Here is a 19,323-nt window from a genome sequence, read left to right as displayed (position 1 = left end):
CGTAGATATACGAGTAACTTGTTCTGCATGTGTTCTGCAAGATGAGCAAACATTTCTAATTTTAACTTTAGATAAACGAGCAATGTCTTTCAATAATAAGTAGTATGTGATGCTGAATGTCACATGATCACAACTGAGCCAGTGGTTCTTCTCTCTCTCTCTCTCCGGGATTGTGGGTAATCATCAATACAATGTTGCATTTCCATGATCCTCAAAAGGAGGCAAAAGCAAGTGTCATTGGATAGGTTCCTTGTTAAACTTGCAAGAAAAGAAAAAGATTCCATCGAGCCAATAGATAGCAGTGAATCCATTAGTGATAGTAAAAGGCATCCTACACAATAACCCTCTTCTCTCTGATTTCCCTCACACCAGCCACAAAGGTTCTCAAGGGTAAGTGCAGGTTATTTGTTTATTTTTCTGTATATTTTGTATTTTCTTTTTTATTTTGTATTATATTACAGTATTGTAATCATTTTTATATGAATATTTTTTGGGTTGTGGAATGAATCATCTGAGTTTCCATTATTTTTTCTGGGGAAATTCACTTTGATATACAAGTGCTTTGGATTACAAGCATGTTTCCGCAATGAATTATGCTCATAAACCAAGGTTTTATTGTATTTGTAAATTTTAAATACATATTAAAATATATGAGATACACACACACATGCAACGCAACAAATAGAAGTGCATATACTGATATCAAGAAATTTTTAATTAATCAAAGCTCAGGTGAAGCCCTAAGACAGAATAATGAGACCTTAGAAAGTAGAGAACTGTAGGTGATTTTTTTCTACTAAGCTCTTAGTGCATTCACCAAACCACAACCTCAAAAACTGAAGGGAGATGACTTTCTCAGAGGTAGCCAAGAATCTCCTACCCAGTTCCTAGGCCAGTAACATGAAACTGATGCTGAATTGCACTCTTACAGTTAGCACTATAAAGTAACTAGGTATCTTATATCTATGAGGATGTAGAGATAGTAATTAAGAAGGAGTTGAGGCTGGAGGGGCTGTAGAAGTGGCATACTCTGGAAACTGTAGTATTTCATTCAATGTTTCTGACAATAAAAGTACTACAGATGCTCAAATTACCTAGTGGTAAAAGTCACTCTCAAAACAACATAAACTAGCTTTGGAATCAGCCATGCTGAATTTTAGCTGCAATATATTTGCAAATAAACAGCAAATAAAATATTATAAAATACCCCAAATTAAACTCTATCTTATTCATATTAGCTACTGTTTTTCACCTTAAAATCTGAGAACACCATGTGTATTGTATCAAATATTTTAGTCTGAAATTTATGAGACTAAGAAATCCCCAGAAAGAATTGGGAGGATAAATGAGTAGTCAACTGGGTTACAAGGTTCTCTTTTTTAGGCTTGTTTCTGCTATTTCAGTAGTGAATAATTAGAGAAAAATAAAAATCAACAAAAGATTATTGGGTACCTAATCCCACTTTTGTGTGAGGTATAATCAAGTGCAAGCTATAGTCTTTATTCTCAAGGAATGTAATCAAGTAGAGGAAATAAGACTTAAAGAGGTAGTATTCTGAATTGGTGAAAGGTTCAGGAAGTACACTGAGTCCTCAAGAAGGTTAGTAAGACAAAATTCACACCTAGACATGATAGTGAATCTGAAGTCCATGAAAGACATAGAGAACATTATAAAAGAAACCAGAGAATGAAGCCTGATTACCGGCAAGCTCAGTTAGACCTATAGCAGAAGTTTTCACTGCAACTATGAAAACCAGAAAATACCAGAGAAAATAATTATTGATCTAGAATTTTATGCCCAAATAAAGCTATCCATTGTTGAGCCCTAAAAGTAAAAGTTACATTGAATATTTCTAACTTTCTGTTTTGGGGACATGTTCTAAGTCAAATCATTGCTTAGAGCTAAAATTCCCTACCAATTGCACTTTATTTGTTAGAAACAAAATGAGTAAGACTGATTTCTTAAAAGCCATGGAGTTTTTTATTCTTAATTAAAATTTTTTTTTTTTTTGTTTTTCTTTTGATGAACACACATCTTCATTGTGGCCTCTTTTCTCCCTTTAATTGTGAAGTTTGCTCTGTTAATCTTCAGATCAATATCTGGGGTGTTTAGGATGATTTGATAGTTATCTAGTTGTGTTTGTGGGACTAGATGAGCCTAGGGTCCTCCTAGTCCACTGCCATCTTGCTCAAAACATCCCCACCTTGGAGCTTCTTAAGTGTTATTTTTATTAAGCGAAGTGGAACTGAGTAACACATAATAGATATAATTTAGAATGGATTGTGTTAAAAGCAAAATTCTCTCTCCAAAATATTGTCAAACTTCCAATATGGTAAAACCTCATAATATCAAACATTTTTTACATTTGTGATACATTTATAAGTCACACTTCTACACTGACTTCTCTTGACTTATTTGTGAAATCAGAGCTTTCTAATTAAATGAATAATATTAAAAGGAGATGCTTAGGTAGAACTAAGCTGTTTTCAACTGTTCTATAAATATCTATTTAATAAAAATACCATGTACGTTATTATGTTAAGTAGGAACTGAGAGTAAACCGTTGCTTTACTGTAAAAATCATTTAATTTCATTTTGTCATTTAGAACTAGATTTTTACCAGGTTGATTAGCCTAAGGCTCTATAAAAGCTATTCCTTTTAAAACATTTTAGAATTCAAATTTTATTAATTCATAATTCAGGTAGGTAACCTATGGAGTCTATTTTCTGATGTTTTCTTTGATTGCAGGAGGCAGAGATATAGTTAAATCTTTCAGAATTTTTCTTTCAGTTCATTTTATTTACCTTTGCACCTCAAATCAGGATACTCTTAACATTTAGTTATTCTCTTTAGGGGTATATATGACTAACAATTTATGAGGTTTGTCGTTTTGTGTTTTGGGCTGAAGTTCTTACTCTCCTAATAAGCCCAAGAGACAAGTTTTTATCTTATATTTTTAATAAAGTTGTGAAATAAAAATTGTTATTCCTGTGAGTCAATCAGGCCAAATTTAGTTTGTTGCTAATGAGAGGATTTTCTTCAGAGTAAGAAAGAACGGACGCTTTACAATTTAGTAAAGTGAACTTTATATTTTCACTTAATTATTTATATTAATTCTCTTTTAACCAGTCATATCTCTTGTCTTATATGTTTATCATCTCACTTAATTTCTTAAGTCCAGTTCCAAAAGGGTCTGAAATGTATTCTGGGTAGCTTCTTAGTGTCACCCACTGTACTCCCCCACGCCGCCAGAATAATTTTAGTGCTTTTGTAGTGGTAAAGGGTACCAGCGTTCACTTCTTGTTTAAGGATCAGAAATAAAGCTGAAATGTATGAGATACATTATAAACACACAGCAATTGCTCAATAAATCTCTAAGGTAAATTTATTGCAGAGTGAACATATCTTTTCTGTTGGAAGTACCTCATTGAGAGTGTATATCAGACTTCATTTTCCTTCCTTCTGTGGTCTATTTCTTTGATCATTCCTCCTCACTTTGTTAAAACTTTGTTTAGTTTCTAGATCAATTAGCCCTGAGCTAGAAAAAGTTAGACTCTAATTCCTTAGAAAGCATTATTCTCTTGGTAGCCAACAATCAATTTCATGAATATATAGTCTTAAAATTATTTTTCTATCTTTTCCATTGTGGTTTTATTTTTGTATATCTGGCTTCTTCTTAGGAATTAAAAGAAATCCAGGAAAATTGTCAGTAGTAATTTTTTTCTTTCTGCTGTTTCTTTCAAGTAACAGCATACTGTTTCACAGGTAGTGCCAGTATTTATAACAGAGTGTTCTCAGTTTCTGCCTCCTGTAACTAATAACCTTGCTGTCATTCATTTTACTTTTCTATAAGCTATAATCACAAAATACATTCTAGCTGTTATTTTGCACAAACTGTTATCTGTTAGATCAATTAAGAATAAAAAAACTTTAAAAAGTATATTTTACCTTTATTGATTCTTTCTCTCATACTATTCCTTTCTTTAGGTACATTCTGACCTATATAATTTTCTTTCCCTCTGAATAATTTCTTATAGTGTGTTTTGCAAGGCGGTTCTACTTGCAAAAAAATTCCCTCAATTTTTTTTTGTCTGAGAAAGTCTATTTCTCTTTCATTTTTGAAGCATGATTTTATTGGATACAGAATTTTAGATTGATGGGTTTTTTTCTTTCAACACTCAATATTTCAGTCCTCTTGCTTACATTGTTTCTAAGAGAAGTGTGATATAATTCTTACCCTTTTTCTTCTGTAGCTAAATTCCCCCACATTCCCCACTTCTCCGAATCCCCCTTGTCCCTGGTGTACCTTCTTTCCCGATACTCTCTTTGTATTTGGTTTTGTGTAGTTTTAATATGATAAAACTAGTTATTGTTTTTGGTACTTATCTTTTTTGGAGTTCTCTATACTACCTGGATCTGTAGTTTTGTGTCTGTCATTAACTTTGGGAAATTCTGAGCCATTATTTTACTTCACATAGTTCTTTTATTCCTTTCTTTTTATCCTCCTTCTGGTATTCCCATTATACATATGTTAAACCTGTTACAATTGTCCCACTCACATAAACTGTTCCACTTTTTCATTGTTTTTTTTCTCTTTACATTTTTGTTTTGGAACTGTCTATTGACATATCTGGAAACTCTGATTCTTTTTTTTTTTCCCCCTCAGCCATGTCCAATTTATTGATGAGTGCATGAAAGGCATTCTTTATTTTTGTTGTGTGTTTTTTATTTAGCATTTATTTTTTATTCTTTCATAGAGTTTCCATCTCTCTGCTTACATATTTACCTATTCTTTTATATTGCCCACTTTTTCCAGTAAATTCTTCAGCATGTAATCATAGTTGTTTTAAATTCTAAGTCTGATAATTCCAAATTTTCTGCCCTGAGTCTGGTTCTGATGCTCGATTTATGTCTTCAGACTGTTTCTTTTTGTCTTTTATTATGGCTGGTTATTTTTTGTTGAAAGCTGGGCATGCTGTTTTGGGTAAAAGGAACTTTGGTAGGTGGATCATTAGTTTGAAGTTTTATGTTTATCTGGCTAAGAGTTAGGTTGTTTTTCTATTTGCTATATAGCTCTCGTGGCCAAGGCTAAAATTTCCTCTTCTTAGTTTCTATCTTCTTTCTTTGAATTTTCCTAGAGACCTTAAATAGGGTGTGACTCCTACAGTTCTTTAGCTATAATTCCCTGTTATTTTATAGGAACACTACAGATCTGAGGATCATGTAGTGAGGTGTGGGAGGAAATATTCTATTCTTCATTAGGTCTCAGTCTTTTAGGGAGCCTCAATTGGGCATTTCCCTTCCCTCATGTCAATTAGGCTCTGGTAAAATAGTTTCTCTTATGGGCAGGCCTTATTAAGGAAGACAGAAAGGTCTAGAATATTTTTAAATGATTACTTTTCCCTTTTGCACTGCTAGAAGCAGAAAGGGATTTTTCTGTAGTCTTCGCAGAGAGAACCTAGTAGGGCTCCTAGAAATAAAATTCATGAAAGTTTAGAGACTCTGTCTTTAAGGCTGTACCCCTACTGTTTTCAATTCTTAAGCTAGTGTTTGAATTGTTTTATATTATGGTGTAGAGGAAAGTTGAGAATTAATTGTAATATTGTATTTCATATTGACTTAAGGTATGAACTGCTGAAATAGTTTAATTATTGAATTCTCAAATTACGTCTCTGAAGTATTTTGCTTAGTGGTAGAAGTCATTTGGGTTTGAACTAAGTTTAATTGTTTTTATTATTGCTTTAAATGTAAGGATCTTTTGTGATTCATAGGTAATAGGAAATTTTTGGAAATTATAAGCTACTCATTTTAGCTAATCTCATTTAGTTATTTTTCTTGAAGTGGCAGAGCATTATATGACTTAATACATACTTTTGTCTGACCCTACATATTTTTAGTTTATTTTTTCCAGTTTACAACACTGCTGCCTTCGGGTAACAGTATAATGAACACAATTTTAACTACTACATTAAGATATGGGAATACTATTTGATTAGTAACTATTAATTACTGCCTCATTCTAGTATAGTGAGTGTTGTAGTGTTTGAAATTATCATTATTAGTCAAGGAAGTGATGTTCTAGCATGCATCTACTATACTCTTTCAAAATGAATTAATACATATACATAGAAGAAAGGATTTTGACCTCCTTCAAGACATCTTAATTTTCTAAAAAAAAAATCATCTTCTTACTTTGCTTCATAAAATTTGACTTTTAATTATGTTGCTGCTAAAATTATCCTCTGAGATATTGTGCATAGATGATTAAAGATTTTTTTTTTTTTGAGGGAACGACACTCCTTATAATGACCATTGAAATCTATTAAATCATTGCTTTTACTCAGCATCTCTTTCCTCATTCTCTTTCCTGTTCTTCATAGAAATAGTACATTAGCTTTCTAGTTTTGCGGTAACAAATTACTGTAAATTCAATGGCTTAAAACCACACAAATATACTACCTCCTACTTCTGTAGGTCAGAGGTCCAGTATGATTGTCACCAGATTGAAATCAAGGTATGCACAGGCTATATTCCTTTTTGGAGGCTCTAGGAGAGAATCCACTTACTGCTTATTTGAGTTGTTGGCAGAATTCAGTTCCTTGTAAATACAGAACTGAGGTCTTGTTTTCTTACTGGCTGTTTAAAGGTTATCGTGCCTTTTAGAAGCCACCACATTTGGTTTATGGTCTCCTTCCTCCAACTTCAAAACCAGCAATGACCATTCAAGGTCTTTTCACTTTACATCCCTTTCTTCTTCTATGATCTTCCACTTTTAAGGAGTTAAAGGATTAGATTGGGCCAATTTGGATAATCCAGGAAAATCTCCCCATCTCTGGTCCTTCACCTTAATCATATCTGCAAAGTTCCTTTTACCATGTAACATAAAATATGAATAGGTTTCCGGAGTTAGAGTGTGGACATCTTTGGGGAACTGTGTTTCTGCCTGCTGCAAACAATAATACTAATTGGTGCCAGATTTTTCTGGAATAATTTTCCTTTTTTTTTGGTTTAGAATACCTCTGACCTTTTACTTTTTGATTCAGTAAATACAAAAGAGGTGTTAGAATTTAGTCAAGATACAAATTCCTATATGGAAATACAAATCAGATACTATTCCTATATGGAAATTGTAGGGAAATAGGTTCTAGAAACACTGAAAAAAGCAGAGTATTGCCTTGAAAAGCAGAAAGTCCTTGTATATTTTTGTGAGTTTATATTAAGTGGCCCTAAATTTTAGTATTAAGGTTCACAGTTATTCACACAGCAGCAAGAAGTATGCCATCACAGGTAATCAGTAAGAAGTCTCCAAATTTAGTATCAAAACTTTTCAGTTATGAAATAAGTAAGTACTAGGGATGTAGTGTACAACATGATCACTATGTCGGATACATAGAGGAGTTTTTAAGAGAATAAATCCTAAGGGTTCTCATCACAAGGAGAAAGTTTTTTTCCTTTTTAAAATTTTTGTTCTTTATTTTCTTTTTGTTTTATCTACATGAGAAGTTGGAGGTTAGCTGAACCTGTTGTAATCATCTCACAGTATATGTAGATGAAACCATCATGCTGTAATGCCTTAACTTACAGAGATGCATGTCAATTATTTCTCAGTAAAACTGGAGGGAAAACATTCAAAGATAGAAACTCATTCAGAGTAATAACATAATAATTCATGTGGTTTTGATAATGGATGACATTACATCTTAATGTGTTTTTTCCCCCCCCTACCTAGATCATCACGAAATATGTATATGAGCTCCTGGAAAAGGACTGTAATTTGAAAAAAATCTCTATACCAGTAAGTCCTGTTTTTAAAAATGCTTAAACTTCCAAATGAGTTAGTTTTCAATTCAGGAGAAAATGGTTATATTAGTTTAACTGTGGTAAGTTTAAATGTTAAGGTTCTAATATGTTGATATTGATAATGATAATATTAAATACATCTGTATACCGCATCATTGTGCACAATAGTTCTTTGAAAGTAGTACTTTTAAATGTAGAGGCAAAAAATACTAATAACCAGACTTTTTTGAAAAAGGTGATGCATTTAAAAGGACTACCCCATCTGCCCGTTCTCATTTAATTTATATAATTTATTTTTACTTACATATTTGAAGTAAACTAAGGTACTTATTGTTGCAATACAAATACACCATCTCTTTAAATATTTCTTGATTGTTTATATTTTTATGTCCATGTTATTTCCTCTGGATATTCCCAAATTCATTCCTCATGCTTCCTGGCTTTTGCAGAGCATTCTTTTCAAATTTTGTACATTTTGCCATTTTATAGTGAAAAGGTTTGAGATTTGTTCTCAGTATCAAATTTGCAAAAAAGTGTTTTAATGTAAAACCTGAAATAGTAAGCACAAAACTGAAGAAATAGTTATCTTATATGTGAAATGATGGTGGTACTAGATTACATGATCCTTGATATTGCTGACAACTCTCTGATTTTATGATATATAAAAATCTGGGAGGCTTAATGAATAATTAATTTAAGGCACAAAACTGTGCATATAATTACTTTGTTTACATGAAATTTTGCATAAGATTTTTAAATTCCTTGGATAATGTTACTCTATGAATTGGAGCGTTTGAGGATTTCTTAATAATATTTATCCTCACAAATTAATTCATACTTCAATATTTAAAAGGAAAATCTATCTTATATTTAGTTTTACATAAGTAAGCTAAAATGCTAGGTCACAATGCTAATCATTTATTCATTTATTCAACAAATATTTGTTTAAGTGTCTTTTAGGTGCTGGGCACTGTTCCAAGTGCTTGTGATGTACTAGTGAATAATATATCATTCTGTGCAATAGCTACACTAACCCTCATTTATTTGGAAACTTTTCTTTCTTTTGTTCAGTCTACCTTTCTTGTTAATTTTTATTTCTTTCAAAGTTTCTGAAGAATGATATTTAAAGAGACTTAGGTTTATTTATTGTTACAACACAATTAATATTGAGTCATTTAACTCTGTAATACTTGCAGTTACACGGAACTTTTAAACTCACTTCTGTCCCTTAGATTTCCAGGAGAAATCAGAAGATAATTGGCCTATAGATTATGTTATATGATTAGTTTTACTATTTTATTTATAGAAAGCCTGGGATGAGGTTTAAGAAGACTTCGTTTTATAGATCTGATTATTTTCCTCTCATTTAAATTTAGACTATAAAGCTAATTAACATAGAAAAAGCTTTACACTAAATGAGATGTGTCATGTCCATTTTTGGTTAGCAAAGATTTCCTGATTTCATGAACTGAAAAGAAACCAAAGTTTTTTGGTTTGTTTTAGGAAATTAATATCTCTCCTCAAATTGTTGTCATATATTTTATATAGTTGTGAAATTTTTCTTGTGTAATTATTTTCTCCTGAGTTCTCTTAAATCCCAAAGCCAGCATTGAAAGTGTCTTTTTTTCTTTTGTTTTGTTTTGTTTTGTTTTGTTTTGTTTTGTATCAGAGTTGTTCTTTTTATTATAGGAATAGCACCAAAGTTTTTTTCCTCTGATGATGAACTAAGTTTTAGTTTTATAGAACTATTTAGTAAGGAAAGAGAGACTCTTCTCTTTTCTTCCCTTTTTTTTTCTTTTCATAAATAACAACACCCTGTGGAAACCCATGATCTGATGGTAAAGATTATGATCATGTATTATGTTTACTCCCTACCCTACATATATTCTCATGTACACATTATTCTCAATTGTAGTGTCTCACACTTGTATAGAATTTTAGATTACATACATAACTTGATTATAAATTTTTGTTCATTTTATTCAGTCATATTTAAATAATCATCACAATTAGTGGGGTTCATGAGTATCCTAAAGTGAATGGTTAAGTGCTAAAAATTGTTCTCACTGATCAGTTGGTCTTTGAATTTGATTGGTCAATAAAGTGAGGTAGTGCACTAGAATGACTTTTATATGCACTCCTTAATGAAAGCTCAGTTAATGAATTACCACTGTTTGAAGACAATGGCCTGAACAGCCAGTTTCAAACTTAATTAAGCTAATGATGAAAATTATGTTTTAACCATATAGATATTGTACTGTTTAAACTCAGCACTAACTTTATACAGAGAAAGTTACAGATACCAACTTTAAGAATTCTGTGTTGAATTCAGATGAATATAAGCCAGTGACTATCTCAAATACTGCTCTTACTCCTTAATCATTAATACCACTGCATTTCTCATTTTCATTGTTTTTTTTTTTCCCCTGAATATTCTGGTGTTTTCATGTTTTTAAAGTCAGTTCTTCTGCACGTTCCAGTAAAACTTTTATTCATCTATTCACGGCTACCTTAATTTGCAGCCCTTTAAATATTCTTGAACAGCATTGTAATATAAAAAACACATCTTTATCTTCTGAAAATAAGCACTCTTCCAGTTTTCAAGTGATTACTGTGGAATTTAAAGTACCAACATTCCATTGCTTAAAAAGTTGACTCAGTTCCTTGTTAACAGGGTACTTAGTCAAAGAGAGAAAGAAATAGTGATCAGAACCTACTAGAAAGTCTATAGCTTTAGAGTTTTGGGGGTTTTTTTTATTTGTTTGTTTTTTCTATTAAGATAAACAGATGTCCATTTCCATAGTCATTCCAGGATCCGTTAAGTCCTCAATGATTTTAAGAGGTATTTTATTTGTGCACATTTAGGCATACTCTTTGGTAAATGAATGACTGGGAACCTCTTTGACCTCTGTTTTATTATACACTGACAGCTTTGCTGTTTAATTTTTCTTCTTACCACTTCCCTTTTTAAAAAAAGCCATTTTAACGAGTGATTCCTCTCTTTTTATATAACATTCTTTGGTAAAAAGGAATTTTCTTCTCACATTTGGTTTTCTCCATCTCTCATTTACTTCCCTTCCTCTAACTTCAGTCAGACCTGCTGTCAGCATCATAATCTGGACATCGCATGCAAGAGAAGCAAATATGACTACTTGACACTTCATACTTCTGTTCCTGCATACTTAATTGCTACTAATATACAGCTATGTTTTTTTTTTTATTTTTTACTGTTTATTTTTGAGAGACAGAGCATGAGTGAGGGAGGGGCAGAGAGAGATGGAGGCAGAATCCAAAGCAGGATCCAATCTCTGAGCTGTCAGCACAGAGCCTGATGCGATGCTCAGACCACAAACTGTGAGATCATGACCTGAGCTGAAGTTGGACGCTTAACCAAGTGAGCCACCAGGCACCCCCACAGTTATATCTTTTTAATTCTTAGCATTGTGTAGCTCTTTTAAAATTTCTTATAGTCATATATCATCTTCATCTCCATATATGCTTTCTGAATCAGGCAAGTATTATAATAAGAAGACTCATTATTTAGTTAAATACCTTTTATTTAAAGGAGGTCACTGGCGATGCTTGATAACATTCCTTATTCCAAAAGTTTATTCATTCCTTTATTTACTGAGTGCCTACAATGTGCCAGCCTCTCTTTTAGGCATTGTGAATGTAGCTGGATCCAAACAGAAAAGTCCATGCCTTCCTGGACTTGCATTCTAGTGGTAGGAGAAGATGGTTAATAAACAATTATAGTACATATATAAAGTAAAGCATGCAATATATTAGACTGTGCTAGGTACTATGAAGGAAAATAAAACAGAATGGGGCTAGAGAATTCTTGGGGAGATATTTAAAATAGGGTGGTCAGGAAAGGCTTCACTGAGGAAGGGATTTTTTTTCCAGCCCTGTGGCTGTGCTCTTCTTGCTGAAATAATTGTTCTTTGTGCTGTTTACACAAATGGCTACCAGTCTGTTTTAGAATTAGAGAAATTTTAATATTTTTCTCTTCCCAGGAATAGTGACTGGGAACATTTAGAATCTAGGACTTTTTTTTTTTTTTTTGGTGTCTAGAGTTTTTGTCTATTTTTTAGTTTCATAAATTTATGAATATCTAATATTGATAAGTGAAGAGCTGTTTCATTATATAGTATGTGGATTGACCTTCTTTATTTGAGGATGTATATGACCAGGCACCTAGACTTTAGCTTCTGGCTCTGACATCTGCACAAGAGCTTCCATTCCTAGTCGATAAGGTTATAGGAATACTTAAATAACATTCCTTCAGAAAATAATTGTTATATGAGCCTGTGTTCACATTCTGAAGGAAATTTCAAAGGCCACTGACATAGAATAGTAGGTGATCGAATTTTTAAATAGTTCCCTCTCTCCCCTTTTAAAAACTTAGTAGTATTCCTGGGTAATATGTGATTTTCCAATAGGTATATCATCCTATTGGGTTTTTCTGTTTTCTATTATAGGTGCAATATACTTCTGTGATAGAATTATAGACTCACTAGCTGTGTGATTTGGGGCAAGTTATTTAAACTCCTTAGGCCTCAATTTCTTTATCTGTAAACGAGTATAATAATAGTACAACCTTAATGAGATTGTGATTGAGACAAACATTTACCATAGTATCTAGACCATAGGAAGCTTTAAAAAAAATCAGTTATTCTCATTTGTATTATAATAATAAACCTATAATATAGAGAGATATATTTCAAATATTCTTTTGCATATTACTATCATGTCTTTTATGCTCACCCACCTCATGTGTAATTGTTAATCTCTAATAAATAATGAACATTTTAATTTTTTTAAAGGTTTTTACTTCTATAATTCTGGAATAGCCATTCTATAATTTATGGTAGCCATGAGTTGTTTTCTCATTTATGCCTTTGCTTGATCAGAAAACATTTATTTATTACTTAATTTTTTTTAATTACAGGTAGATGCCACTGAGAGTGAACCAAAGAGTTTTATCTTTATGAGTGAGGATGCTTTGACAAATCCACAGAAACTGATGGTTTTAATTCATGGTAGTGGTGTTGTCAGGGCAGGTCAGTGGGCTAGAAGGCTTATTATAAATGAAGATCTGGACAGTGGCACACAGATACCTTTTATTAAGAGAGCTATGGATGTAAGTGCAATTTCTTTTATATTTTTTTGACATTTTATAGCTCTGTTTTATTATAAGTTATTTTATCCTGTCTCTTCAAAAGTACATTCTAAACATAATCCTATCTTTAAATTGTTTTTTATTTGTAGTGAAAAATTATCCTGTATTATTTTGCAGTTACAATGAAAAAATGGTATCTTAAGTGTACACAAATGTAGATAATGTCTTTGAGATGAATATTTTTATTCTAAATTTATTATTATGTGATATATCACTTAAATTATCAAATACTTGTCAGTATTATTTAAAATACTTATAAAAAATACCAAAATGGCTTTTGGAAATCGTTGCCTGCTTAAGTTAGAAGCTAAAGGAAATTTACTTAAAATTAATCTCTTATTCTTTAAAAGAAGAGTTAGAATAAGTCAGTGTTTGTTATTTCTTTTAAAAACACCAGACCTCACAAATAAAATGCTTTAAGCATTAGACAAAGACCTGTAAAGTGGTAAATTGAAATATTTACTGAAATACTTTATTCTTATTTGAATTCTACCTTTTCAGAAACTGGTATTTTAAAATTGTATTCAAGGTTTTCTTTCCTATAATCGTGAAATTGTTTTTTTCTCACCTAGCGTTGTTACATCTTAATGTTTGGCTGCTTTTTTTGTTTGTTTTTTATTTAACTGTCACATTCTTAAGTTCTTCGGTGAACAGGCAAATTTTGCAAAGTATATGTTTCTTTCAGATATGAATAGAGATTTTCTTCAGAAAAAAGGAAAGTGCTATCTTGTAGAAAAAGATTTCATTTAGGAACTTAAAGTTATTTAGGAATATATGTGTACATGTATGCATTATAGGAGCTACATTATTACATTTTTGTAATTACAATGGGAGAGGAATTGTTTGAAACATTGATGATTGCAAAGGTCAAACATATGTTTCCTGCTCTGTTACCTCTGAAATGATAAAATTAAGGCCCAGCCCAGCTGGACTCTATTTTTATTAATAGATTTTAAGGCCCTTAAAATGCTTCAAGTAGAATTTCTTGGGTTAATTGTGTATTGTTTTTTCAGCCTTCATGGATATGCAGAGAACAAAAGACATTACTTTTGATTCAAACTTTTGATTCAAACTTCAACAGTACTTTTTTAGTATTATTTAAGTGAACTATAGTAGAATTTAAGTAAAATAAAGTTTAGGGTGAAGGACATAAAATATTGTATTATTTAAACATTTATGTCTCTAGTTATGAATCATGAAATTACCTTTCTCTCTGACACATTAGTTTTTGGTTAGAAGAGATCCTATCAGTGGTTTTGAGAACATTTTATGTGAAATGTGATCACAATTCACTGTATATTTGAAAATATAATTGAGTAAAGAAAATTCGATGTGTTTGTACATATAAATGCTTAGTGAAATATTTTATGTCATTACATTGGCCTGCTAATAGATCAACTAAGCCTTTCCTTTCCTAGTTTTATTGTTGTGTAAGATTTTTCAAGGTGAAAGACTATGGTAAGTCATGCCAAACATCTGTTGGTTTCCCAAACAGGAGGGAGGAAGTTTGTTGGTAACGTTAGACTCGTCAGTCATTTTGTTCTTATAAGTAGAAGTGTAGTGTTTGGAGACTAACAGCATTTCACTGCCTTGACTGTTTTCTGCTTTTCCCAATAATAGGAACTCATGATTCGTTACAAACAAACAAACAAACAAAAAAACAAAAACAAAACAAAACAAAACAAAAAAAAAAACCCCAGCTGATTTCTAAGTACTTTAGTATTTAGTGTGTTTAGAATTTATATGTTGTGTACTTTGAAAATTTTAATTGATGTACTTTTTTCTTTTTGTTTTATATTAAGAACCTGAATATGAACTTTATTGTGGTAAATTTCTGCCTGGTAAATATTTAAAAATGGGTATCTCTTTAATCTAGATAAAGTGATTTGTTACTCTGGTTTTGCCTTTTCATGGTATTTCTCCACAAGTTCTTTAAGGACTAGTGTCGGGGGGGGGGGGGGAGGGGCGGGAGGAGACTGGAGGGAAAGGGGTTGTATTCTAGGTAGCAAGCACAGGAAGACTAATTTGAAGGAGAAGAGCTACTTCATCCTTACCTTTTAGTCAGATCAGCTCTATTTGTTTTTATTTTGTGGACTTTTTTCTAAAATCGTTTTTAAAGAAATGTTTCCAAAGTTTACAAAAGACTGGAAGCCACTACTCCTTTCTTCATGATCTGTCAGTTTTTCATATTACAAGTGAAGTAAATTCTGATATTTTTCAGGATAGACAATATGATCTCTACTTAGTATGGTTTATAATATTTCTGCTATGGCACCTCTTCCTCGAGCTCACCCACTCTCACTCTCTAGTGTAGAGTGTACTCTTGCATTAGTAAGCTTTCCTGCTTTCACAGCTGTAAAAAACAATTTCTGCTATATCCCTTACAGATTTTTAGGATAAGATTACAGGTCCTAATATTGAAGTCATAGCACTGTAGGATTAAAACTTTTTCCCACCAGTGAAACCCTGCTTCTAAGTGGACTGTTTTGTTAACAACAACTACAACAACAAATAGGTTTAAATCTGTGGAGCCACTTTTGTTGAAGCTGGGGTGAGGATTGGAAAACTTCTATAAGGACCCCTGAGATTTCTTCCTGAACCCTAGGGCTCCATAGATCACAGTTTGAAAATAATAACAGATATTCCAGTCCTTGCATTTTAGATATGTCAGAACATTATTGTAAAAAAATTATTAAGATTTCATGTTGGAGAAATAGTACATATCAGATACTGTCCCCACAGCTTCTGAGGTTACCATAGCTCATATTTTTAGTGTTTAACAGTCTTCATTGCATATCATATTACTTGGAGTAAGAAACTGTATATCATATAGCCAAGTACTAATTATTCAGTGTTTGTGCAGTTTGAGAGTTACTTGTACGTGTTTCTTCTTTGATCTCTTCTCATGTGGATCTTTCTAGGCATTTCAGTTGGTCTCTATAAAATGAGCAAGGAAAGTAAAGTCATTACATTACTTGAAGTCATTTAATTACTAATTGCAGATATAGAACAAGGGTGCAGAATTTAAGGAGTCAGTCACTGTCAGGGTTGTGCAGTATTTGTAGGACCCAGAGGATGAGTGCCTCCTTAAATTTTGCATCTTAGGCACCTCTCTGATCTCTCCCTGTCCACGCTTTGACTAATTGAGATGTACTGTCAAAAAGTTTTATGGAGAGTAGTTTGGGAGCCAATAGTCTATAGAGCCAAATTTTACCCTGTATCAGAATCACGTGGACGGCTGGTGAAACACAAATTGCCTTTTCCCGAAACCCGATTTTGATGCAGAAGGGTCTGGTTGGGGCCTGAGAATGTACATTTCTAAGACCATACCAGTGATGTGTATGCTGCTAATCTGAGCACAATATTAAAACCTCTGGTATACGTAACACTCTTTGGATGGTTGAGGTTAATTTATAATTTTCAGACTCTAAGTATAATGGATGAGGTAGAACTTGATGGCGATTATATTTAGTAAAAGTGTAAGAAGTTCTAGAAAATGTTTTATAATTAAATCAGTAGAGAAATAAAAGTTTAAATTATGAAGAATACTTTCAAAATACTATGTAACTGATGTACTCAACATGACAAAGTTCATTGATTTTAATAATTTTTTAAGAAGTCTGATTACTTCACTAAGCCTACATTTTTCCTAATTTCTCATAGCTGGATTATTTAGAAGAATCTGATGTTTCCATAATTACTTAATTTTACCATGCATGTAATCTAAAAGTCAGGTAAGGGGTGCTTGGGTGGCTCAGTTGGTTAATAAGCAACCAACTCTTTATTTCAGCTCAGGTTGTATTTTGCAGTTTGTGAGATTGAGCCTGCATGTAGCTCAGCACTGGTCTTGCACTGACAACACGGAGCCTGCTTGGTATTCTCTTTCTCCTCTCTTTCTGCCCCTCACCCCACTCACATGTGCTCTCTTTCTCAAAATAAATAAACTTTAAAAAAATTATAAGTAAAGTAAAATCAAAAGGCATATATCAAAATAGTGATTATCCTTTGCTAATCCTTCCTCATTTATTCTGTTCCTAGATATAGTCTGTCAGTAGTTTTGGAGTTACTTATATGTTCCATATCCATATTTTTAAATTATAAGGCTGTTCCTTTGATTTATCAGTCACTTGATATTAGTCTTGTGTACTTATGGTGCACAGGAATCTCTTTCCCATCATCACAGTTTTTGGATTCAATCAGCAATCAAGCTTTGCAATATTACTCTTACTTCAATACTGTTTATGGCTGAGCCAGATAGGTACTATGGTTACATTTCATTTTTGCTAAAGTTTTTTTTCATGGAATTGATAACTTCTTTCCTTTCAATTTTCTTTGTAATAATTGTTAATTGAGATCTTGATTGGCTTCTCAGTAATGTTTTTACAGGGCCAGACTTATCAGAGAATCTCATAGTTTTCTCTTCTGGAGACCTGTCTTTTGGAACCCTGTGGACTTGTGTTTCGGTCTTGACGGGTCACTTTCTAAGCCTGCCTGTCTACTTGTCTCTCATCCTGGGATTCCCCTCAGATTCTTTCTAATGTTTGACCTCCTCTCTCCTGGATCTAATGACGCCAGCGTTTTGGATATATGCCCTCATTTTGTTGGAGCTATCAAAAAGTGAATATGACATAAATTTCTAAAACCTTGTATTTCTGGGGAAAAAAAAGTCTTTATTTGTTCCCTTTATTTTGATAACTCAGCGAGGCATAGAATTCCAAGTTGAAAATCATTTTCACTCTGAAACTTGAAGGCTTTGTTTTCATTGTCTTTTAGCTTCCAGTGTTTTAACTGAAAAGTCCAGTACCATTGTGATATTGCATGCTTTTGCTCCCTCTGTGGAAGATTCTTTTCCTTCTGCCTGGTGTCAAGAAGCCACTCCTATTGCTTTTAAGAAATGTCCTATGTTATGGTGTTTTGTCTGTTTGTTTTTTATTGTTTTGGGCACTTGGTGATTGCTTTCTATCTGTACTATACCCCCATGATGATTCTCAATCCTTAGGAAATTTATTGTGTTTTTTTTTATAATTTTAATTTTCTCTATTTCTAGAATTAGTATCTTGGTTTTGGAGTTGCAGATTGAATCTGTAAATGTCTTATTGAATTGCTAATACTTTCTCTCTTATTTCCATCTATTTTTGCCCTAATTTTGTTTTAGTAGGTTACCTACTTTATCTTTTAGCCCTTCTATAGAATTTTTAAAGTTCTATCATATTTTGGAATGGAGCTCTCTTTTGAATCATTTTGCAGACCTCTGCGTAGTACACTTGATTTGAGCTCTGTGTCTCTCTCCTCCCCTTCTGTGGTCGTTTGTCCTTTCAGTCCTTTTCTGGATGTGTCTCAAAAGGAAACACCTTTGATTTCTTGTAGGGCTATCTGCACAATGTGAGATTATGACCTGGTTTTGGGGGTTTTGGTTTGTTTCTTTGTTAAGGAATGTGGTAATTGCACCCTAGGTGATATTAAAAGTAATGCCTCAGATTTTGGCCTCAAGGCCTACCCCTACTTTCTAAGAAAAGCACCTCAAAATTTCTGAGTTTTTCTGAAATTCTGTGGATGAGTTGACTTTCTTCCAGTCATGATCTCCCTCTGGAGGCACTTAAGTTTTTGTTTTTTGTTTTTTTTTTTCTTTCCTCTGTAGTACCAATCCAGTTCCATCAGCTTACGGTCTCCTAAAAATTTATCGACATCTGTGTCCTCTGTTCTCTCCACACTCATTTGTTTTGTCTCATTTGTTTAATACCACCCTTCTTCTTCTTTTTTTTTTTTTTTTACTAATATTTTAGTATGATTTGTGGAAGAAATGGAGATAATCAAAAGAATTCAGTATACTTTTTTAATTACATGTTTTTTTTATCTATCTTGTTGTTTCAGTGACAGGTAGTCATTTTACAACTCATACTTTTTTTAAAACAAATAACATTAAAGCAATTTTCTTTATAACAATATTCTTTGCAGACCTTAGGAGATGATATCCTTATGTAGTGATATTCATCACAGTGGAATGTTTTAGGATTTTCTTTTTGAAATCATTGATTATAAGGTAGCTAAATTAAAGAATATATAAACTATTGTTTGATATAAATTACATACTTTAAATGTTGATTTAGACCTTTCTAGTATTTAAATTGCTTGCTTCCCTTTTAATAAGCTATACTTAACTCTTCTATTCTGACCTTCTGATTCCTCTTTCCTTAGTGTATTTGGGATCCCCTCCTTTTTTGACAGGCACATTTTGTAAAGTTGATTGATTACAGTATTAGGATTTTTTTTTTCCACAAATGAACATGGAGCCATTATAGATAGTTATCTAAAATAGGGTGGGTTTTTTTCCTCAGTAATT

The 19,323-nt window shown here is 32.4% G+C and overlaps 1 protein-coding gene across 14 annotated transcripts in view; it reads left to right on the top strand.

Annotated features, from left to right (window-relative positions):
- Nucleotides 1-19,323, top strand: part of FAM172A (family with sequence similarity 172 member A) — a 441,861-nt gene that overhangs the window by 97,232 nt on the left and 325,306 nt on the right. For 10 of the 14 annotated variants that reach the window (XM_045498160.1, XM_045498112.1, XM_045498123.1 and 7 more), the window contains 2 exons: nucleotides 7,731-7,796; nucleotides 12,753-12,944. The exons of 3 other annotated variants lie outside the window; for them this stretch is intronic. In XM_045498160.1, the coding sequence (XP_045354116.1) occupies nucleotides 7,731-7,796; nucleotides 12,753-12,944 (258 nt within the window). The remainder of the gene's footprint in view (nucleotides 1-7,730; nucleotides 7,797-12,752; nucleotides 12,945-19,323) is intronic. One more of the 14 variants, XM_045498178.1, reaches the window with a different exon arrangement.

Source organism: Leopardus geoffroyi, chromosome A1, assembly GCF_018350155.1.
Source record: "Leopardus geoffroyi isolate Oge1 chromosome A1, O.geoffroyi_Oge1_pat1.0, whole genome shotgun sequence".
In the NCBI taxonomy this organism is placed as follows: Eukaryota; Metazoa; Chordata; class Mammalia; order Carnivora; family Felidae; genus Leopardus; species Leopardus geoffroyi.
The sequence above is the reverse complement of the archived record's forward strand: the minus strand, read 5'-3'. Positions and strand labels throughout refer to the sequence as shown.